Genomic DNA, 25,048 nt, shown 5'->3' on the forward strand with positions numbered 1-25,048 from the left:
GATCTTTTGATTCTACATGGGGAAAACCGACACCATTTTAAATAAGTTAAAACATGATCTAAAGGCGAAGAATCTTCCTAAAATATTTTCTGCATTAAAATGATCAAAGACCACACTTCATCTGTGTGAACAAAAGTACAGAGGGATAAGATTATTTTTATTGAGAGTGGTTGTGGCATGGCCTTGAACTGGGGGTCCAGGAAGCAGGTGTGGCTTACCTGACAAATGCCGCTGATACACATGTCCAAGGAGTCAGTATTGCAACGGGTTCCATCCAGTACCTTGGGTGCCAGCTCCACGACCAAGTTTTGTCCCTTTGCATGACACTTGAGTGCGCAGGGGGCAGTGGGATCATTGTATCGTGGAAGCCATTCATAGTAACGCCCCTGATACTGGACATCATTGTAGGCTGAACACTGCTGGGCTCGGAAGTCCTCTGCATCCGGAGGGCAGTCCTGCAGGCAGAGAAAAAGGGCCACGGGCACATCACCCAGTGGGATGGGCCAGCGGAAGGCTGAACAAGCTTACCAGTGTCCCATGAGAGCAGACCTCCCTTGCTTCTCCGCTGAAAGTCACTTCATTCCTTCACTTTTTTGTGTTTAACTTCAAAAATGAATCGATAGCTGTGGAATTCTATTGCGACTTCTGTGATAATGGAAGAGATCACTTCATGTATTCTGATTACTCTTCTGCCCAGGTAATTTTTTCCAGACCATTAAAGCTTATTGTATTTAAATGCCAAATTTTGCTTGAGTTTAACCATCTTGTATATAAGTTTTCAAATGCCTTACACAACCTCCTTTTGGAAACAAGAAAAATGGAATGATTTTCATTTTCCCAGGTGACCCAAGGTCTTCATAGGGAAGATTAATTATCATCTTTATGAGCCAAGCCCAGGATTATTGGCTGTTATTTTAACTGGCCCCAAACTGCTGTGCTATGTGGAAACTCGTGTCTGTTTCATTATTTTTGTTATTGCTGTTGTTTAGTCCACTGCCTTTCCCCCCCTTGTGGTCAGGTCCCCAGTCATCACTCTTTACTGGTACCCAGTGCCTGCCCTCAACTAGCTCTAGGGTGGGGAGAGGTAACAGAGCTTTTTCAAATTCTGTCTTCAACAAAAGCAAATAGATTCCAAGTGAACACCCCGAGGAGCTCTCATATTAATAATGAAAAGTATTTGTACACATCTTGATGACTCAAGGATCTTTTCGACTTAATTACTAATCAATCCAATCAGATATTTCCAAAGCAAGATGCTGAATGACAAAAATGTTACTTCACTATTCAAAATTGAACATAAACTTCCTAATTAATGGGAATGAATTAACTGTATACAAACTTCCCAATTAAAACAGATACAGAAAGGCAATACAATTTTTTTTTATCACAAAAGTAAGAAACAGTCATTGTAAAAATCAGGGGAATGGTTTCCACTTGAAAAAAAGAATAAATAGGAGTTCTTATGGTGTATTAGGTTAGGGACCCATGCTGTCAGTGCATCGGCTCAGGTCACTGCTGTGTCACAAGTTCAGTCCTGGCCTGGGAACTTTCACATGCCACAGGGACAGCCTGAGAGAGCAGGGGGAAGGATAACAAAGACTACAAAGACTCTTATATATAAAACTTTGCACAAATTTTTGATTATCTCCCAAGGACAAATTTCTGGAAACAAAACCTCTGAGGAAAAAAAAAAAACTTCACTAACTTTTCAAAATATCGTCATTTGCCCTCCAGGAAGGTTTTATTATAATCATCAGGCTACATAAGTTTCATTACCTTTTCTCAGTATGGATATTATAATTTTATACATTTTTTTTCCAATCATAAGTGTTAAACAGAATTTCATTCTTTGAATTTGCATTTCCTTTTTACTAAATAGGTTTAATATATTTTCATGTATATTTGCTTTTTGTATTAATTTTTCAAAAATTTCTTTTCTGTCCTTCATTTGTCCACTAAGATGTTTTTGTTATCATTATTCTTGACAGATAAAACTATTAAATTTCATAATTTAGTCATCAACTCTTTGTCATTTGTATTAAAAATATTTTCACCTTTTAATTTTGCTCTTGGTGCTTTGCAAAGTCAAGAAGTTTTACAATTTTATACAGTCACCTTTATTCATATTTCCTTTTAAGGTTTCTTTTCTTTACTAATGAGCTGAGAAATGCTTATCCTACTCTTCCCTGAAAACATAAAAATAGTTAAATGTATTTTGCTAGTTTCTTTATAGTTTGGCAATTACATTTAACTATTACGTTTGGAATTTATTTTGATCTATGGGGAAAGGTAGAAATCTAACTTTATTTTTCTGCAACTAATCATTAACAAATTATCGGCCAGAATTTTAAAATATAATTTCTTCTATTTATCTCCTTTTTGCTGCGTGACTTTTGTACTTTACCGTGTTTATGCTTCTGGCCTTTAAAAAGTGTCTCAGATCCTTTTAGGAAGTACGTAGGGAATAGACAAAATGTAATTAATAAATAACCCTTTTTCCCAGAATTAGTTGTATTACTTTGATGTGAATCATTCCAAAATCGATATTGCATCCACATTTGTCTTTGTTTTAGCAAGATTAACCTTTCACCACGGTCACACTTATGGAAGAAAGAATCAAACTGAAGAAGAATGAAATTGGATGACCTTTCTTTCCTGGAATAAGGACTGTGTTTTCCATCTGGCCATAGAGAAGATCATTAGAGATAAAATTATATCACCTCCTTTTCCCTCAACCACGGCCAATTCTCTCTCTATCTGACTCTTTGAAACCCAAAGCAGAGAGTATAAGGGAGCAGGGTAAATACAACTTCCCTGAGCATTAGGCTCACTTAGTGTCCAAGCATACTCTGGGAAATTACTCTCGGATTCATGACTGTCTTAAACCCCGTAAACGAGTGAAGTTTCACAAAGCCAAATATGGTTAATCAACAGAACACAGTCTAGGAGGCCAGCCTACACTGAGTTCTTGCTGAAAGGATATCCTTATTTACAGGTGTGACCTAGTCTCCTTGGCCAGAGCTGATGATCAGAGGCAAACATCTGGTCCACACCAGGTCAGTCTTTCCCAGGAATCTGGAACTGTAACAAGAGAGCTAGAGCTGAGAACTCATGTCAGTCTGGGCTGGGCTAGCAATTTCTTTCCCTTTCTTTCTTTCTTTCTTTCTTTCTTTCTTTCTTTCTTTCTTTCTTTCTTTCTTTCTTTCTTTCTTTCTTTCTTTCTTTCTTTCTTTCCTTCTTTCCTTCCTTCCTTCCTTCCTTCCTTCCTTCCTTCCTTCCTTCCTTCCCTCCTTCCTTTTCTCTCTCTCTCTCTCTCTCTCTCTCTCTCTCTCTCTCTCTCTCTCTCTCTCTCTCTCTCTCTCTCGCTTTACCACCACACCTGTGCCATATGGAGGTTCCCAGGCTACGGGTGCCTACGCCACAGCCACAGCACCGCCTCTCTTGAGCTGAGTCTGTGATCTACACCACAGCTCACAGAAACACCAGATTCTTAACCCACTGAGTGAGGCCAGGGGTTAAACCAGCATCCTCACAGACACTAGGCAGGATCATTACCATGGAGCCCCAATGGGAACTCCCAAACCATTTCTTTTATGTGATGCATGTTGAAGCAAAGCAAGCCAGTTCCCACAGCAAAGAAGAATGAATTACATGTGAAGGAAGGTGCGAGGATAAACCATGGGTTTCAACTGAAATAACTGGGCTTCACTTTCTGACTCCTGGGTCCAGGCCTTCAAGATGTGCTTATGTCTAAATTCCACCAAATATTCACCCATCCATCCAGTGAATCTCATTTTTCTTGAGCTAATTTGAGTGGGCTTCTGTTACTACCACATGATGATGCCTGATTAAGACAGCCTTACATCTGGACAATGCTTACTGGTTTACCAGGAAATATTACTGACACTCTCTCTTCACCACCACCCTCTGAGTAGTGAGTTAGATAGGTCAGGATTATCATTACCTTCATTTTTTTTAAATTTCTTCTTCTTTTGGGGACTGCACCTGCAGTTCCCAGGCCAGGGGTCGAATCTGAGCTGCAGCTGCCGGCCTCCACCACAGGCACAGCAACACAGAATCCAAGCCTCCTTTGCCTCAGCTTGTGGCAACTCCAGATCCTTAACCCACTGAGCAAGGCCAGGGATTGAACCTGCATCCTCACAGACACTAAGCCCCTGAGCCACAACAGGAACTCCTACCCTCATTTTTGTAAATGGAGAAAACTGTGATCCAGAAAGTCTTCAGTCACTATCCCAAAGACACACATCTAGAATATGATGGCGCCAAGACTGATCCCCCAAGTCACAAGCATTCCATGATATGATACTGCTTTTTGGTAATCTTGGGGGAACTGACTACTTATATTAAATGCTTTCATTTACATGGCACCCTTCCAGTGTCAATACTAAGCCTGTCTAGTCTGGTGCAGCTGGGTCCCCTGCCCTGGCTCAGGACAATCTAAGGATTCTTGTGTCTAAAATTTAGTTGACATTTAGGAAGCTTGGATGCCAAACATCCTTCTGCTTTCTTTTTCCTGAGAAACATTTCTTCACATCAGTTAAGTTCAAGACAGCACTTATTTATTAAATATACATTATGGGTTTTGCCTGGGTTATGTGCTAGGAGGAACACAAAAGAAGAATATAATCCACCAATCACCTAGGGAGCTTGTTATATTATTGGACGTGTAGCCTCTGTGTGCATGGAATACATGGAAGCAGTGGGTTATGGTTGGTATTTGTAGACTCACAGTAGGACTTTGCAAGGAAGGAAATAAAACTGTTATCCAAGAGTTAAATTCAAAATTGAATGAATGGAGTTAATAAGGAAAGACTAAACCTAATAAGGAAGGAATAGATCCTAGAGCAGGAAGACGTGAATCAGTCAGGAGGAGGTGGGCGGCCTCGGAGGCACAGAAAAGAAGAAGAAGGAGGAGAGGGATGGAGTTCCCGTTGTGGCGCAGTGGTTAACGAATCCGACTAGGAACCATGAGGTTGCGGGTTCGGTCCCTGCCCTCGCTCAGTGGGTTAACGATCCGGCGTTGCCGTGAGCTGTGGTGTAGGTTGCAGACGCGGCTCGGATTCCGAGTTGCTGTGGCTCTGGCGTAGGCCGGTGGCTACAGCTCCGATTCAACCCCTAGCCTGGGAACCTCCATATGCCGCGGGAGCGGCCCAAGAAATAGCAACAACAACAAAAAAAAAAAAAAAAAAAAAAAAAAAAAAAAAAAAAAAAAGAAGGAGGAGAGGGGTTAGGAGGAGGAGGGAGGGAAGAGATGATGGTAGGGAAGGGGTGGGGGAAGGGAATAAGCACAGCAGATAACAACCAGCACCCACCGATTCAAGGACCATTTGGAAGGCAAGGGTCTCCTTTCCTCCCTAAAGCCATGAGAAAACAGAAACCATTCTCATGGACCACTCAGGGACAGAAACCAAGACGGGAGATTATCTAATAAACCGAGTATTTTTGTGCAGGAGGCAGACCATTGCCTAAGAGATGATTTATATAATAGGACTGCACCGAGCTTTAATTTGGATTAGATATTTAATTCCCCCCCCTCCAGATAACCAGTGAGTGGGGACTTGGGAGAAATACAATTTTTTTATAAGCAAATTGGAACATTTTATTTGGTCTTCTTATCCATGTTGTAGTATGCGTTAAATTTCGTGATCCTTTTACATAACAAATGCCAAAACTTCTAGCATAAAATAGATTTTTGTAGATGGACATTACAAGCTAGAGTAAGCAAATGATGCATCATGAAAAAGTAACACGACAGAAGGGATTTAAAGGATGGTGTGAGGTGAAGAGGACAAGATAGGAGAAACAACGCCTGCAGAAGAGAAACAGCAGAAACAACTTCAGTGTCTATAAGGCGCAGCCTTATTCAGCAAGATTGGAAGTGGTGAGCTAAATAAGAGATAAATCTGACCAACTTCTGGAGGTCCCGGAATGCAAAGGAGGGCAATTAAAAGTGATAAGGCTGAGCAGTATTCCATTGTGTATATATACCACATCTTCCGAATCCAGTCATCTGTCGATGGACATTTGGGTTGTTTCCATGTCCTGGCTATTGTGAATAGTGCTGCAATGAACATGCGGGTGCATGTGTCTCTTTTAAGTAGAGCTTTGTCCGGATAGATGCCCAAGAGTGGGATTGCAGGGTCATATGGAAGTTCTATGTATAGATTTCTAAGGTATCTCCAAACTGTTCGACATCATGCCATTTGCAGCAACATGGATGGAACTAGAGAATCTCATACTGAGTGAAATGAGTCAGAAAGACAAAGACAAATACCATATGATATCACTTATAACTGGAATCTAATATCCAGCACAAATGAACATCTCCTCAGAAAAGAAAACCATGGACTTGGAGAAGAGACTTGTGGTTGCCTGATGGGAGGGGGAGGGAGTGGGAGGGATCGGGAGCTTGGGCTTATCAGACACAACCTAGAATAGATTTACAAGGAGATCCTGCTGAATAGCATTGAGAACTATGTCTAGATACTCATGTCGCAACAGAAGAAAGGGTGGGGGAAAAAACTGTAACTGCAATGTATACATCTAAGGATAACCTGACCCCCTTGCTGTACAGTGGGAAAATTAAAAAAAAAAAGTGATAAGGATCCACAGGGGTGAGTGGCACAGAAAATGGATAGAACAGGCAGCCTTTTAAGAGGGTCAGTATGATAGGAAGCACTGGAGTTTTGGAGACAAATATGAGAGGAAGTGGCTCTTGCCCAGAGAGGGAGCAGTGGCAATGGAGAGGAAAAAAAAAAAAAAATAGAACACCTCTAAGAGAAAACTGTCAGAAATCAGCCATCCATAGGATCTAGGGTGTGAAGGATCTTTCCAGGGTCACAACAAATGTCATCTTTGCTGGAAAGCTGTCAAGAAGCCCAGGGAGCCCGCTGTGCTGCATTCATCATGCCTCCCTCTGCGTTCATATAAAAATGTGCTCATGTTACAGAAGCACTCTTACTAAATTATGACATACTTATTTTTTTTCTGATTCTTTATGTATTTATTTTTTTAACTGTTATTTCCCCAATACATTTTTTCTACTGTCCAGCATGGTGACCCAGTCACACATACATGTACACATTCTATTTTTGCACATTATCAGGCGCCCTCATAAGAGACTAGACATCGTTCCCAGTGCCACACAGCAGGATCTCACAGCTCATCCATTCCAAAGGCAAGAGTCTGCATCTATTAATCCCATAAACCCTGGCATGAAAAGATACCTGGAGCCAGTGAATTCAGGTAGTGGGCCTCCTTGCTGACATGCCTCACTGCCCTTGGAACTTCTCCACTTGCTCTATGTATCCCTGATAAGGAGAATTCATTCCTGAGGCCCCAGGGGCCCAGCCCTGGCTGTTAGAGTCCACGCTCAGTGCTGCTCAAAGGATCATGCCTATGGATGGCAGTTAGCTGGGGCCCAAGAACCAAACACAAGCATGTTCTGTTCCCCTAATCTCACTGGCTCTTCAGCCCAAAGCTCCCATCTCCTCTGACAGAATGAAGCCAGGGAGAGCTGCTGAACTGAGGAGGCTGATTCCTTTTTCTTTTCTTCCTTCCTTCCTTCCTTTCTTTTTTAACGAGAAAGTCTAATTTGATTAATTGATTGATTGATTGGCCGTGCCTACGACCTGTGGAAGTTCCCAGGCCAGGGATTGAACCTGATTCACAGCAGCGATCCAAGCCGCCACCACAGTGACAATGCCAGATCCTTAATCCGCTGTGCCACATGAGAACCCCAAGAGCGCACATTTCTGAGAAGCCTGGAACCTGACTGCTGGGGATTAAATTCAGCTCTGTGACCGTGTCACAGGTTACCTAAATTTCCTTCTCTGTAAAAACGGAGTTAAAAATAACACCTACTTTGGAGGGATATTATGAGGATAAAATTTGTTTATTTTATGAAAAGGCACTCAGAACAATGCCCAGCATTTAGGAAGTACTTAGTAAGTGTGAGCTATTGTTACTGTTGCTATGATTGTTATTATTAACTTTGGTTAGAATTTAGAAATCTGGTACACATATAACAACCGCCATGGTCCTGAGGCTGTGAGCCTGAGCCTTCAAATAATCAGGTGGAGCAACAGAAGGATTGGCAACCTCGGGAACAGGATCGAAGGTCGGGTCTCCAGAGCTCACGGGGCAGTGGCTTCTGCTTCTCCACACAGCACACTTCCCTATGTGTGGCCATTGATGGTGACATCGCTTGGATGGGAACAGAAGATCTTGCAGTCCCATCAGAGGGGGCACTCGGGCTCCCAGGAGTAGAGGTGTGGGCGTCTTGGAATCATGAAGCAAGCTTCCCGCTAAAGAGCATCTGACCTGGGAATCACTAAAGGGAGCTTCCTTCCAAAGAATGAGTGACGAGCCCCATCCCCAGGGAAAGGGAAGCCACTGGCTATTGATTGAACTAGCATGGCCCATCTTCAATGAGGACACTGGAGCAAGAGCAGGGCTCATGACTCAGCTCTCTCTCCACTTGAGGTGGGCTGAAGAACAGTTCCCACTCCTGCTCTCTGGGCTATTTGGGGTGATAGAGAGATGGAGATTTCAAGAGGGTTATTCTAAATCCCTAATTAGGAAAGCAGGAAGCAGCTCAACAGAAAGAATATGAAAGAAAAACCAAGATGTGGCCATACTGGTACCCTGAGTTCACTGTGGTTACATCCACTTGACACCCTTGCAACGTTTCTATGTTAAATTCCCAGGAATGTACCAGTGTAATCACTCCTGTATAGGAACAGACTTCTGAGAGATCATCGACATTGCAGCTGGGGATGCATTTATCCACGACTGGTCTACCACAGGGCTTGAGCATCACAGCTGCAGATGCTTGGCACATGGAGATGGAGGGGGGCCCTGAACATTACAGTTGTGAAAAACTTGCCATAATGCTCCCTTATTCCCTTTTTAAGGAATTTCATGGGAAACGCTGAGTTTGCAATAGCAAGCTTAGAAAGTAATGTCACAATCTTATGAAATCGCTCTTAGGAGCTGTAGAAAAGGGCAACATTTACAGTGCTGTCCTCCCTCTGGTTCCCATCTCCTACACATCTATTTTTCACCAGCCTAGAAAAGGTTTCTGCAGAATCCTCTGAGGATTCCTCAGTTAGAGACCACAGGCACTCCCAAGACCCTCAGAGCCTCAGGAACATCAGCTTTTCACTCAAGCACACCAAAGTTTTAACCATTGCAATGAATACACACCCATTTTAGCAGATCGCATTTTATCTCTACTCTGTATAACACAATACTCCTAGACCCTTACAATACCTGTGTTGGAAAGAGATGTCTTTTTGGGAATCGGCTAGAGCAGAGTCTCTCTCTCTCTCTCTCTCTCTCTCTCTCTCTCTCTCACACACACACACACACACACACACACACAGAGAGAGAGAGAAACTATAGAATGAAATCTCAGAATGTAGTATCTTGAGCTGGGCTTTGAAAATGAATTCCCCTAGACAGCTTCACAGAGTGTTTCTAGATAACATTTGGCTGTGAAACTTATTCTGAAATGACTGCAAGGAATATGCCAGGCCAATGTATCTGGGAAGATGAGCTGTCCTAATGTGTTAATCAGAATAACACATCTTCTCCAAAGCGTTCGCAACACAACCCTCAGAACCTGGGAATGGGTTACCTTATATAGCAAAAACACCTTTGCACAAAGCATTCTTTGACTAAGGTTAAGGACCCTGAGATGGAAAAATTATCCTGGATTATCCAAATGGGTGAACCTTGCAGCTGTGATCACAGGCAGATGTGACTACAGAAAAATGACAGAGAGATGTAATGTTGCTGGCTTTAAAGACGGAAAACAGGGCCACAAGCTAAGGAATGTGGGCAGCCTCTAGAAGCTGGAAAAGCCAGGGAAACAGACAGTTCTCAAGAGACTCCAAAAGGAATGCAGCCTGCTGGCACCTTAATTTTAGCCTACTGAGACTTGTATCAGACATCTATCCTCCAAAACTCTTAAGGTAATAAATGTGTGTTGCTTTAAGCCACGTTTCTGGTTATGTGTTATAGCAGCAATTAAAATATAAAACACACTCAGGCAAAAGGAAATAAATCTAAAAGCCTTGTGTGTAACACCCTCAGGCTGCTAATGCACTGATGTGCTAGTTTAGTAAGGAATGCTAGACACGAATGCTGGCCTCTGCCTCTGCTCAGGTCAGTCTCCATCCTTCACCCCCACCTGAGCTTCCAGCTCACTCACTCGCGTCCCCACGCACACCTGTGTATCTCCATTCCCCCACGTCCATCCTGTCATAGGACGTATGAAACCTACTTGCTCTTTCTCCCCAAATCCCTCCTGGGACATAGTGGACACAAACCTAGCTACCTTAGGGTTGGATGATTTTGGATTTTGAATGCCCAATAAATAAGCACCCATTTTGGAGTTCCCCTTGTGGCTCAGTGCTAACGAATCCTACTAGTATCCATGAGGATGCGGGTTTGATCCCTGGCCCCACTCAATGGGTTAAGGGTCCTGCATTGCCATAAGCTGTGGTGTAGATTGCAGACGCGGCTCGGATCTGGTATTGCTGTGGTTGTGGTGTAGACTGGCAGCTGCAGCTCCGATTCAACCCCTAGCCTGGCAACTTCCCTATGCCATGGATGCGGCCCTGAAAAAAAAAAAAAAAAAGCACCCATTTTTTTCCACCCAAGTTTGAGGAATAAACATTTCTGCTTCATCACTGGTAAAAACAGATGAAAACATGGTTTGCGTTCCACAGACCAAAGGTCTTGCTAACACTGCCTACTCTCCACTCCCCAAGTTTACAGCTTGGGGCTGCCCACTGAGGAAAAGTTTGGGTCAGGAGAACAGAGATGCTTACCCAGGACAGAGAAGGAAGAGGAAGGGACAGCGCTCCACCAAGTGCAACATTTAAATTCAGTGAGTTATAGCTAATTAAGAAAATGGATTTTTAATGAGACGATATTGATTTTTTTTTCCTATGGATGGGCAATACTTTCTTGTTTTTCTGCATGTCTCACAACGTATTTGCTGAGAATTGGATATTTTAAGTATCATGGAAACTCTGGAAATCAGATTCTCTCTCCTCCCCAGGGTTTGTTGTTGCTGTTTGTTGTTACTTGTTTGTTTGGCGGTATTTCTGAACAGATCTCTAGTCTGTTTTAGTTTAGTGATCAGTTAATAATTGGTTGATTTAAAATAAATGAAATCAATTCCATTTAAATCTAAAGAAAAAAATCTGAAATCTCACTTAGATCTCAGATTTTCACAAGTTCCTTTTTTTTTTTTTTAAGGGCTGCACCCACAGCATATGGAAGCTTGAAGGCTAGGGGTTGAATTGGAGCTGCAGCTGCTGGCCTACACCACAGCCACAGCAACCCCAGATCTGAGCAGTGCCTGTGACCTACACCACAGCTCAGGGCAATGTTAAATCCTTAAGCCACTGAGCAAGGCCAGGGATTGAACCCACATCCTCATGGATACTAGTTAGGTTCGTTACCACTAAGCCATGACAGGAACTCCCCAGAATTTCCTTTTAAGAACTGTTATTTTGATTCAGATATACATCACCAACAAAGGATATGTTTTGTGGGGAAAACAGGATTGGTTCTTTCCGGCATTTATTTTATATGCGTATTTGAAGTTTGGTTTTTGTTTGTGTTGAGCAGTGCAGGATAAGAGTAAAGTTTATAAACCCCTCCTTAGGTGCGATTTTCTTGAGTCACCTATAGTATTCTTTAACACATTTTGCAGGGGGCTAACACGTGGTTTGGAGGAGGAGAAACAGCGCTACACAAGTTCAAGTCTCTACTCTTCCCATGGAGCCTTTGGAAAATAATTTCACCTCCCTCAAAAAAGCGAATAACCACATCTCATGTGCTGATATCTTGGAGACAGATGTGAAAGTCAGGTGAGATACTGTAATAGACCACTTGAGCTTCAAAGGCATTTATAGGTATTAGGTGTTGTTTCTATGAATTCAGAAATTAACTGCTTACCAAATTAGATCGTAATGAGAAGTGACCTAAAAAGATCTTATAAATGGAAGGTATGAGATATACAAAACCTGTGGTCAATTAAACAAATATTCAAAATTTCCACAAAGAGTACCATGAGGCCAATAACTTTATGGTACATATAAAGCTATAATTTACAACACGAACATATTTTGTTGCATTATATATATATATATATTATATTATAAAACTTACATGATTGCTGCATGTCTTGTATCGAATATTCTGCCCTTCACAATTCCTGGGGGAAAAAAGATAATAAAGATTTCAGGGAAGTTGCAAGCAGAAAAATTAAAAAGTGAAAACAAGGCACTGGTAAAACTTTTATTACCTCAAAGATTCAATGTTTAAATTCTAAGAAAAAACTTTCAAGGATCAGGAGGCCAAAAAGTCGCATGGAAATGTCACTTTATTTAAATAAAAAGTGAATTTTTTAATTTTAGTCTTTATTTTATACTGGAGTATAACTGATTTACAATGAGTTAATTTCAGGTGTCCGGCAAAGTGATTCAGTTATACACACACATATATCTACTCTTTTTTAGATTCTTTTCCCATATTGGTTATTATGCAATAGTGAGTAGAGTTCACTGTGCTATCTAGCAGGTCCTGTTGATTATCTATTTTATAACTAGTACTGTGTGTCTGTTAGTCCCGAACTCATAATTTATCCCTCCTTCCAACCTATCTAAATAGAGAGTGAATTCTTTAGGTGAATCAATGTAATATTTAAGGACAGTTTTTACCCCACGGTCCATATAATCACCGAAATTAATGCATAGTTTGTGTGTATGTGTGTAATGTGTGCATATGTTTATTATTTTTTTCTGTGAAAAAGAAGGGAAAGCTATGGACAGGAGTATATGTATCGTACATCCCTGTAAGAGAATTTCTCTTCCTCACTTACTGAGGTCACCCAAGTTAGCTGGGCCCTCCATGACCTCTCTCTCTCTCTCTCTCTTTTTTTTTTTTTTGTCTTTTGTCCTTTTTAGGGCCGCACTGGCAGCACATGGAGGTTCCCAGGCTAGGGGTCTAATCGGAGCTACAGCTGCTGGTCTACACCACAGCCACAGCAATGCCAGATCTGAGTCGAATCTGCTACCTACACCACAGCTCATGGCAACGCCAGATCCTTAACCCACTGAGCGAGGCCAGGGATTGAACCCGCAACCTCATGGTTCAGTCGGATTTGTTTCCACTGCACCACAATGGGAACTCCTGACCTCTCTCTTTAATCAGTATAACTGTTCTCTGTTAAAAATTTGCTTGAGGAAATGCTGATATTTTATTTCCGCCACTGGGCTTACTCAATGGATGCCACAAAAATAGTGTTGGGGGAGGGAGTGGGATGGACTGGGAGTTTGGGGTTAGTAGATACAAACTATTGCATTTGGAGTGGATAAGCAATGAGATCCTTCTGTCTAGCACAGGGAACTATATTCAGTCACTTGTGATGGAACATGATGGAGGATAATGTGAGAAAAACGATAGATAGCTGGGTCACTTTGCTGTACAGCAGAAATGGACAGAACACTGTAAATCAACTATACTAAAATTTTTTTTACATAAATGAATTACAAATGTAGTGTTGGGGTGACTTTCTTAGGATACCAATACTGTAGGGTCTGAAGTCACACACTCCTACAAGTACAGGTTTCAGAATCCTCCACAGATGTCTGCCACATACACGATCCTCCCCTCCAGCCACCTGCTGGGGACCCCTTGCCACGCATCTTCCAGGCAAACTCTTCTTCTGGAAGTTTGGAATTCCATCTGACAGGTCCTTTCCTCAGTGCCGTGCTTGCTGTTCTGTATTTTACATTAACTCCTTAAAGATAACTCATCCTTGATGGTACCTTTCTCAATTTTTCCATGGAGGTATATGCTTTTATCCTTTAAGTTTCCCAGGTCAAGTCAATGGCTAATTTGGAGCAAGGCTTAACTGGCCCATCTTGAATCAAAAGCCAGTCTTTTCTATGCCATTTGTTTTAGAATAGTTCGTCCCAGAGGAATAGAACTTTTAAAGTGGACCCAAGGATATATATATATATATATATATTTTTTTTTTTTTGCTGGTGTGATTTAAATATCAGCCTATATGAAATAACTGAACAAGTCTATTTCAGCAATATACAACTCATAACACATACTTTATATGATTCTATTTTTACCAATTACAAAAAAAGTATGTGAAAACTAATAATGTGCCAAGAAGTATAAAGAAGGAAAATCAATCATTCAAAATTCCATCATTAATATTTTTACCAGAATATTTTGTTGTTTAACCTTCCAATGTTTCTGCTATGTTTATTTACAGATGTGAAACCATATTGCCAATTCAATTTCATATTCATTTTAACACAATATTATAACCATTTTCCCATTTTATTTAAAAATTCCTTGGAAAAAAAATTGTTTAGTAGACTACGTAATAGTCCATTATACAGACATTACCTTCTTGCAGTTGTGAATTTAAATTTTTTAAATTATGGTAAAATACACATAAAATTTACCATCCTAACCATTTTAAAGTATGTTGTTTGGTATTATAAGTATATTCACATTGCTGTTAAGACATTACCTTTTTGGTTATTTAGGCTATCTCCTCTTTTTTCCTACTTTCAAAATTTGCATTTAGTGGAGTTCATGCCATGGCTCAGTGGTAATGAACCCAACTAGTATCATGAGGATGCAGGTTCAATCCCTGGCCCCAGTCAGTGGGTTAAGGGTCGGGCGTTGGTGTGGCGGTGTTGAAGTGGATAACAAGTGCCAGTCCTTTTATCTTATGACGTCTTTCATGCATGCATTTTTTTTATATATAATGATTTTTTTCCATTATAGCTGGTTTACAGTGTTCTGTCAGTTTTCTACTGTACAGCATGATACCACTTCACACCAATCAGAATGGCCATCATTAATAAGTCCACAAATAACAAATGCTGGAGGGGATGTGGAGAAAAGGGAACCCTCCTGCACTGTTGGTGGGAATGTAAGCTGGTACAGCCACTATGGAGAACAGTATGGAGTTACCTTAGAAAACTATACATAGAACTACCATATGATCCAGCAATTCCACGCTTGGGCATATATCCGGACGAAACTTTCCTTGAAAAAGACACATGCACCTGCATGTTCATTGCAGCACTATTCACAATAGCCAAGACATGGAAACATGCATGAATTTTAAACTTTGGGTTAGCTAAATATTATTTGAGTGGTTGTTTTTTTCCAAGAAGGGCAAATGTCTGGCATCTTATTAGACTTTGCATTTCCCATAGGAAAGGCAATATAGCAAGATATATTATTTTGTCATGATCATTTTTCCTCAAAACACATGCTTCACTGACTTTTGACATTTAGGTTTGCAGGAGTTAGATTTTTAGGCTTTTGTATATGTGTTTCATTTTTCTGCCTGGAAGCTTATAATGTTTTGTTTTGTTAATATCTGAAGTAAAAATCATGGTCAGAATGTATCTAACTGTGTGTTTATTGTCATCAATGTTCACTGAAGATGGTGGGCCCTTTTGACTGGAATACTCGAGGTCTTTATTTGCAAAGCTGTATGTTATTCTCAGATTATAATTTCGTTACTGCTCTTGTTCCAAGAATACCTGTAATCCTTAAATTCTTAGAGTTCTTGAGGGAACTCTAGTTCCCTTTCTCTGCTCCTATTATTTCCTTATTGATCTACGATTTCCTCTAATATACATCTCATTATACTTATGCTTCTAAGAAATCTACAGATATCTCGACACATGACTGAGTTCCTTTTTCTGCAGTGATTATTTCATGTTTTATTATCTCATATATTTTTCGGTTTTGTTTTTTAGGGCCATACCCGTGGCATATGGAGGTTCCCAGGCTAGGGGTTAAATTGGAGCTACAGCTGCCAGCCTATGCTACAACCACAGTAACTCAGGATCCAAGCCTCGTCTGTGACCTACACCACAGCTCAGGGCAATGCTGGATCCTTAACCCACTGAGCAAGGGCAGGGATCGAACCTGCAACCTCATGGTTCCTGGTTGGATTCATTTCCATCGTGCCACAATGGGAACTCCGGATATACTTTTTGATAGTGCTTTTTCTTTCCTTGCAACCCTTCTCTCAAACGCACCCTTCTCTATGTACATCTCATACCATCCTCTCCTCATTTTCTGTTCCAATTACGTGTATCCCAGCCTCTCCACATCTTCTGTTTTCTGAGAGGTACAGTCCCTAATGGGATTTAGAAGGCATACGGCAGAAAGACATTTTGGAGTGAGAACAGCATTACAGCTGCTCCAAAAGCATTACCTAAATGATAGTTAAATTTCTGAACTGGAATACAGACAAGGTGTCCAAGGAGTTGCCTCCTTTTAATACAATTCTCTTGAGTTGTAGTTTATAACATCTTCTAGATTGCTGCAATAGGTTGACCCAGTCTTAGTATTTCCTAATGCTGTATATTTCCATTTTGTGACTCATCAGAGGTATAGGACTTCAAAATTTATGAAGCTCTCAATGAGGCCACGTTAAATTTTAAACATTGCAGAAGCACCAAACTGAGAGTCAGGCAGGAAAAATTTATTAGGGTGGAGAAGGCTGTCTCCTGGTCGAAGGCATATGACTCCATTCTCCCGGGAAACAACAGCCATGCCAGTGGACAAGGTCATTTACTTACATGCCTTATTTCATTGTGCTTATTATGTGTATAAAAGAAGAAAATAAATCACAGAAACAAGTGAAAGGGTAAGTTAAAGTACTCTGTTTCTTTTGGAAGAGCCCCAATTGAGGAAAGCAGCTAATAGATTAGGCAAGTGATAACCAAAATCTTTTTGTATCACATTGACTTATAACCTTAAAAAGCTTTTGACTCTAATTTCAAGAGGGCAGGCAAATTACCAAAACATGGCTTAAGGAAGTATCTGAGGAGTTCCCACTGTGGTGCAATGGGTTAAGAACCTATCTACAGCGGCTCGGGTCACTGCAGAGGCGTGGGTTCAATCCCCACCTGGCACGGTGGGTTAAAGGACCCAGGATTCAATCTCTGGCCTGGGGAACTTCCATAGGTCGTGGATGCGGCCATAAAATAGAGTATCTGAATTAATCAAAATACTGGAATACAAAAACTTTTGAAACTTACGAAGAATGACATTTTCTTTAAAAGTGTATTAGAACTTCAGAAATAATTTTTCAGATGCATTTTCATTAATTGCTTACTTTTAGTTATTTCAATGAAAAAAAAACTAATTTTGAAAAATTTAACACTTAAAGGAAAGAACACAGATTTGCTGAAGGCAGCTTATGGTTGGGTCTCAGGCCTGCTATGTAGACCACACGGTCATCCATACCCCGCTGCCACCTGCTATGCCCTCACTGTGAAGCACTAACTTGCATCTTGAGCATTGCACCTGAAAATCTAAACCTAAAACTTAAGTAGATCTCCATTAGACATCCCACTGCAACTGCGGCAAAGTGATATTGGAAAGGGAGCATTTAATTTCATGAATTCTCAAAATATAAAGTACCATTTTGGACTCATTCCTTCTCCAATGGCTTTATATAGTGCATCTACTGGGTACCAGGATGCAGACATAAAGATGCAGGGAGGTTATCTCTCAATTCCCTGAACCAGCCAGTAGTAAGGTTGTTTTAACCCAACCACCTGGTGGATATTAACATTCTCCTTCACTTTGTCCATCCTAACACACACTGAACCCACTGACCAGCCTCTATGGATGTGGCATGCTTTGGTTACAATTCAGTATGAAAATGAATGGCCACTTTATGAAACAGGCACAAAATGAAAGGCAAGTTATTTTAAAGTTGAGGACACTGGAGTCTGAATTCCCCAAGCAGGAACCTGCCAGCTTATTCTGGAAATAATTCCTTTGGCTCAAAGCAACCGAGCTGCAGAAATATTACTTCCAAGTTTTTAATTTCATTCTAATTATTATTTGCAAGAGCTAATGGTTATCAGGAGTATATGAAAATTCAAGAACATCGTTTCACAATTATGTATTTTCTATCCATTACAACACTCATAACACCCTGATATTGAAGATTTTTGAAGCCATAAATTTATGAATATATAAAAAACATATGTTGATTCCACATGAGGATACATTAAAAACATTAATAAAATTTCCCTGGAGTTTACAGCACTATAATTTATTATGTTCATTTGCTGATATATTGACTCAAATACTAGTGTCTTAAAAACTGAGAAGCATGTGTTTTGAAGAATAAAAATATATTAATTTTTTAAAATAGTAGTTAACTTAAACCTGTCTCTCCCATGGTTGGCACCTGACTAGAATATCAAATTGCACATTTCTGCAAGAGAAAAGAGAGATTTTGGCTGGCGTATGGTTTGCAGTGTAAATGAACTGAGCGTGTATTTAAACGTAATCGAATTCTGAAATAACTTTGTCCACCAAGAAATAAATGAGCAAAAGAGGCACACTCACCTCCTTTCCTAAATCATGAATTTAAAGGAGTACACTGATTTTTAAAAATTAAAGAAAGAAGGCACTGAAATGCTTTCTAAAGCTTTGGGATAGTTTTTCTGTTTGGATTTATATGTAATCACCTCCACAGACCTCTTCCAAAAAAACCTGACCACAACAGCTCAAAATTTATGAAGATTTAATGAGTCTCTAAGTTTGAGGATAAAGAGACTTGATAAACTTTCCAAGGGAAGTAGGTTTCCTTCTTAATAATCTCAGAGTTCTTCCCAAATCATAGTGAAATGTCTCAATATGGGAGAGGGTATGTAAGATTAGGGGCTGCCTAAAAGGTGGGGAGCAGGAATGGGAGGATTATTAATGACCTTGCTGCCCCTCTTTTGAATTAATCTAATTTCATTTTTATGCAGAAAAATAATGTTGCACCCTATTTATTGTCAGAGTCATGGAAAGAGTGGGTGCACCACAGGCCTGGCCTTGGGCCAAGAACCAAGCTGGAGAAAAAAACATACATTGCCTTACCATACACTTGTCTTACTATAAATATCTCAGAATACACTATTCTCTCCTTCAAGTTTTTTTCTTTCTTTTGGTTTAGGATCTTCCCAAGCCTCGGATATGTATTCAAATTAGATAAGCTCAGGGAGAAAGCAAAAATTTGGAGATTCTAGGTCTAGAAGCGAATGTTAAAATGCAGATGTGTACACAAATAGACTAAAGAATACTGCAGAAGTCCTAAAAGATGAAAAAGTTGAGCAAGTGCAACCTCAGGAATGGTGATTTGAAATATAGCAGCAATATTTGGGATGGAACTATTTCAGGGTTCCCACAATTATTTTATTAAGAAGTGTTTTATGTCCAAAAAAAGGGGGGGAAGGAGAATGATGCAAACTTATTAAATATAAGTAATCTTCATAATTTCTTAAAAGTTTTCTTGGGATTTATGTTTAAGAAATATATCATATATACAATGGAATATTACTCGGCCATAAAAAAGAACAAAATAATGCCATTTGCAGCAACATGGACGCAACTCGAGATTCTCATACTAAGTGAAATTAGAAAGATAAAGACAAATACCATATGATATCACTTCTATATGGAATCTAAAATATGGCACAAATGAACATATCTACAAAACATAAACAGACTCACAGACATAGAGAACTGACTCGTGGTTGCCAAGGGGGAGGTGGGGAAGAAGTGAGGTGGACTGGGAGTTTAGGGTTAATAGATGCAAACTATTACATTTTCAGCATTTAAGCAATGAGGTCTTACTCTATAGTGTAAGGAGCTAAATCCACTGGGGGGAGGCCGTAATGGAAGATAATATGAGGAAAAGAAGATAGATAGATAGATAGATAGATAGATAGATAGATAGATAGATAGATAGATAGATAGATAGATAGAAAGATAGATAGAGATAAAAAAAACTGGGTCACTAATGCTGTACAGCAGAAATCAGCTCAACACTGTAAATCAACTATACCCTAATAAAAACAAAAAAAGAAAGAAATGTATCATTACAAATATGTGGAAGCCTCCTGCCAAACCTCCTCAATCCCATCCTCCCACTGCCCTCCCCTCAGTTAGAGGAAAGTAAGTAAATGGTATCAGAGTCTGCAGAATCCTCCACAGCTTGATCTTTTTTTGTCTCTATACTATGTTTTTGAGAATATCCATGTTGAGAGATGCAACCCTAATGCATTCATTTTTATGGCTCTAGATTAATCCAATTTATAAATATAGCTCCATTTGTCAATTCTTATTTTCTAGTGATCCATTTTCCTAAAAGTCTGTGAAGATTTAGATTGGTTCTCCAATGAGCAATCTTATACCATCACCTTAGGCACATCTGCACACATTCCTCTGCGATACATGTCCTAGTGGGACTGTTCTGCTGTGGGCATTTACCGCTTCCGGATGACCAGATAATGACACATTGCCCTTGAAAGGGAGAATATCAATTTTCACCCCACTAGTAGTGCAGAAAAATCCTTGTTTTCACACATCCAGGCCAATATTTGGCATTTTATTTAAACTTTAAAAAGCCTTCTAGTCTGAAGAATATGAAATATCTCACTTTGTATTCTTTTGTATTTTTTGGTTAATGAAGTTAATATTTTCATTTGTTTTAGACTATGCAAGCTCCCCTCTGTGCATTTCCTGCTCCTATCTTCTACCTAGTCTCCTACTAGTTTGCTTTGCTTTTGTTTTACTGTAGAAGTTATTTAAATATTTCAGATGCTAATCCTTTACTGGTTATACTCATCACCAAGATTTTCTCCCACTGTATGCTTTTCTTTTGGTTTATAGCATATATTTTTATGAAACAAAGGTGTTTGTTTAACCTGCTTGAATGTATAAATATTTTCCTTTTGTAACTTAAGCTTTTTGTGTCCTAAGAAATAATTCACCACCCAGAGATTATAGCCCTATATATTCTTATAAATGTTTTCAAGATTTGCTTTTCATAAGTAGACTTTAATCCACCTGGCATTTATTCTCTAGTGGATTGACATTTTCTAATATTTTTCCTTTGGATATTAATAATCACATTTGAACCCATGTACTGAATATTCATCCTTTCTCCATAAGTCTTTCCACTGAGGTAAAATCAACATATAACATTATATTAGTTTCAGGTGTAAGTCCACAAATTTTTAATGCCATCTTGAAAATATATCAAAACCCCATATATGCATGTTTCTGGGCTCTTGATTTTGCTACATGGGCCTATTTGTACCCACACTACTGCTATCATGAAAATTTTTTTCACATTAGTTTCTGGCCAAGTCTTCAATTCTCTTCTCCTTCGAAGCTGTTTTCATACCTTTGTAGTTCCATATGATTCTTAGGATTGAAACCATGCTTAATTTAAACATTAATTGAGGAGAAACTGGCATTTTAATGATATTGAAACTTCCTATTTATGAACATATTATTCATCTCTATTTAGGTGAGCTTTTAAATATTTCATAAAGGCCTTGTACATCTTTTTTTTTTTTTTTTTTTTTTTTTTTTTTTTTTTGTCTATTGTTGTTGTTGTTGCTATTTCTTGGGCCGCTCCCGCGGCATATGGAGGTTCCCAGGCTAGGGGTTGAATCGGAGCTGTAGCCACCGGCCTACACCAGAGGCACAGCAACGCAGGATCCGAGCCGCGTCTGCAACCTACACCACAGCGCACGGCAACGCCGGATCGTTAACCCACTGAGCAAGGGCAGGGATCGAACCCGCAACCTCATGGTTTCTAGTCGGATTCGTTAACCACTGCGCCACGACGGGAACTCCCCTTGTACATCTTTTATTGAATTCATTACAAGGTACCTTATATATTGTAAGTAGTGTGATTTTTTTTTTGAAATTTTGCTTTCTCATTAGTTTCTGCTATCATTTAAGAATATAGTTATTTTGCATTAGTTGTTTCCAGTAATCTTAATTAACTCTTTCATTCCTCCTATTATTTTATGTATAGATACTCTGATATTCTATCTAGACAATCAGGTAGTCTACAAATAATGAGAAATTTACTTCTTCATTTCTAACTGTTATACCTTGTATTTCTATTTCTTGCCTTATTATACTGACTAGGACCTCAGATGCAATAATGAATATAAACAATGACAAGAGGCATTCTTATATCTAATGTTAAAGAAAATGCAGGAGTTCCCATCATGGCTCGGTGGTTAATGAACCTGACTAGTATCCATGAGGACGAGGATTCACTCACTGGCCTCACTCAGTGGGTTAAGGATCTGGCATTGCCATGAGCTGTGGTGTAGGCGGCAGACACGGGGCTGGAGCTACAGCTCTGATTTGGCCCCTATCCTGGGAACCTCTCCATATGCCTCGGGTGCAGCCCTAAAAAGACAAAAAAATAAAAACAAAAATAAAGAAAATGCAGTCACATTCTATATATTAAAGAGAGCGCATCTCTATTCCTAGTTTGCAAATATTTTTCATTTCAACTATGAGTAAGTATTCATCTTATCAAATACTACTTTTGCATTGATTTAGATTAACTTTATGGCTTTTCTCCCTTAAATATTCCATGTTATGACTGCTGGTGCTTATCATGGCAAATATTTCCTTGTGTGCTATCTATTTCAGGACTGCAAGCTTACCATAAGCAGGCCTCCATCGTTAGAAACAGGAATCCTATACAATCTGGCTTGGTAATCCACCTCTCTGTAGCTTCCATTACTACAGTAACCTCAGGGCTAACGAGGGTAACATGACTATTTTTCATATTAATTTCTCACCTCAAGGTTTCCACAATCACATGGGATAATATACAGTCAACTCAATATAAACAACATATGCAGATCAATACACACGCACCTCAGCCTCTTGGGAGAATAGGTCCATTATTCCAAAGTGGAAAGTTTGTTTTTCATTTAGTGTTGATACCAAGATATTTAAATTCCCTATGCTGGTGTATGGCTTTTATTTTTTTCAAGTCCATAGGTTAGTAAGCATATAGACCTCAACAGTCCTGCCTTTCTATTAATGCTGGAGTTCTTATGCTGTATCTCACATACAATCACAAGGTCTCCTGCATCCCATCTGCATCCCCAGGGTAGGCACAAAATCAGTTATGCCCTTACTGGTTTTCCTTGTTTTTTGGCTCTGCAGATTTCATTTAATTTCTTATAGGTTTAAACTTCACTTTTTTAAATTACTAAGACTTTTTTAAGAACAGTCTTGGGTTCACAGCAAAACTGAGGGGAAAGAACAGAGACTTCCCATATATCTCCTGCCCCTACCCATGCATAGCTTCCCTCATGATCAACATTCCCCATCAGAGCAGTGCCTTTGCTACAACTGATAAACCTGCACTGACACATCATCATCACCCGAAGTCCATAGGTCACATTAGGGTGACATTTGGAACTGGATATTCTATGGATTTAGACAAATGTGTAATGACACATATCCATCATTATGGTATCATACAGAATATTTTCACTGCCGTAAATATCCTCTGTGTTCCACCTACTCATCCCTCTCATCCTTAACCATGGCAGCCACTGATCTTTTTACTGTCTTCATAGTTTTGTCTTTTACAGGATCATAAACTATGCAGCCTTTTTAGATTGGCTTCTTTCACGTATTAATCTGCATTTAAACTTTCTTGATGTCTTTTTTTATGGCTGGATATCTCATGTCTTTTTAGTGCTGAATAATAGTCCACTGTCTGGATGTGTATCTTATTTATCCATTCACCTCACTGAAGAACATCTTGGTTGCTGACACGTTTGGGCAATTATGAATAAAGCTGCTATAAACATATGTGTGCAGGTCTTTGTGGGGACATAAGTTTTCATTTACCTTGGGCAAACATCGAGGAGCATGAATGTTCACTCATACAGTAAGAGTATGTTTAGTTTTATAAGAAACCATCTTATTGTCTTCCAAAGTAGCTGTACCATTTTGCATTCCCACCCACAATAAGCAAGAGTTCCTGCTACTCCATACCCTCACCAGCATCTGGTGTGGTCAGTGTTCTGGATTCTGGCAATTCCAACAGATACAGTGGTCTCTTATTGTCTGAATTTGAATTTACCTGATGACATAATGTGGCACATCTTTTCATGTGCTTATTTTCCATCTACAAATCTTCTTTGATGCAGTGTCAGTTAAGGTTTTGGCCAATTTTTTTAATTGGGTTGTTTCCTTATTGTTGAGTTTTATAAATTCTTTGTATATTCTGGATAATAGCCTTTTATCAAATATGTCTTCTGAAAATATTTTCTCCCAGTCCTTGGCTTGTCTTCTCATTTTCTTGATGTTATCTTTTGCAGACAGAGGTTTTTAATTTTAATAAAGTCCAGCCTATCAATTATTTCATTCATGGATCATGCCTTTGGTGTTTTACCTAAAAAGTCATGGCCATATCCAAGATCATCTGGGTCTTCTTCTAGGTTATCTGCTAGGAGCTTTATAGTGCTGTGTTTTACATTTAATTATCTTATACCTTTTGAGTTAGTGAAAGGTCTGCGTCCATTTTCAATTTCTTTGCATGTGGATGCCCAGTAGTCCAGCACCATTTGTTGAATAAACTGTGTTTGCTTTATTGTGTTGCCTTTGTCTTTTGCCAAAGATTAGTTGACTACATTTATTGAAATCTATTTCTGAGCTCCCTATTTTGTTTCATTTATCTATTTGCCTGTTCTTTCACCAATAAGACACTGCTTGATTACTGCAGTGTTATATTATGTCTTGATGTGACATACTATACTATACTATTCTCCTTCAATATCATATGAACTATGCTGGGTCTTTCGCTTCTCCACATAAACTTTAGAATCAGTTTGTTGATATCCACAAAATAATATGCTGGGTTTTTCACTGTTGTCGTTGTTGTTGTTTTTTGTTTGTTTTTTGTTTTGCTTTTTAGGGCCACACCAGTGGCATATGGAAGTTCCCAGGCTAGGGTTCCAATCGGAGCTGCAGCTGCTGGTCTACACCATAGCCACAGTAATGTAGGATCCTACATTACTCTAGGGTCTTAGACCTACCACACAGCTAATGGCAATGCCAGATCCCCGAGTCACTAAGTAAGGCCAGGGGTCAAACTCACATC

At 39.6% G+C, this 25,048-nt stretch overlaps 1 protein-coding gene across 3 annotated transcripts in view; it reads right to left on the bottom strand.

Annotated features, from left to right (window-relative positions):
* ADAMTSL3 (ADAMTS like 3) overlaps positions 1 to 25,048 on the bottom strand; it is a 357,500-nt gene that overhangs the window by 205,580 nt on the left and 126,872 nt on the right. For all 3 annotated transcript variants that reach the window (XM_021098873.1, XM_021098874.1, XM_021098875.1), the window contains exons 5-6: positions 12,211 to 12,256; positions 219 to 455 (exon numbers count right to left, since the gene is read on the bottom strand). In XM_021098873.1, the coding sequence (XP_020954532.1) occupies positions 219 to 455; positions 12,211 to 12,256 (283 nt within the window). The remainder of the gene's footprint in view (positions 1 to 218; positions 456 to 12,210; positions 12,257 to 25,048) is intronic.

Source organism: Sus scrofa, chromosome 7, assembly GCF_000003025.6.
Source record: "Sus scrofa isolate TJ Tabasco breed Duroc chromosome 7, Sscrofa11.1, whole genome shotgun sequence".
Lineage (NCBI taxonomy): Eukaryota > Metazoa > Chordata > Mammalia > Artiodactyla > Suidae > Sus > Sus scrofa.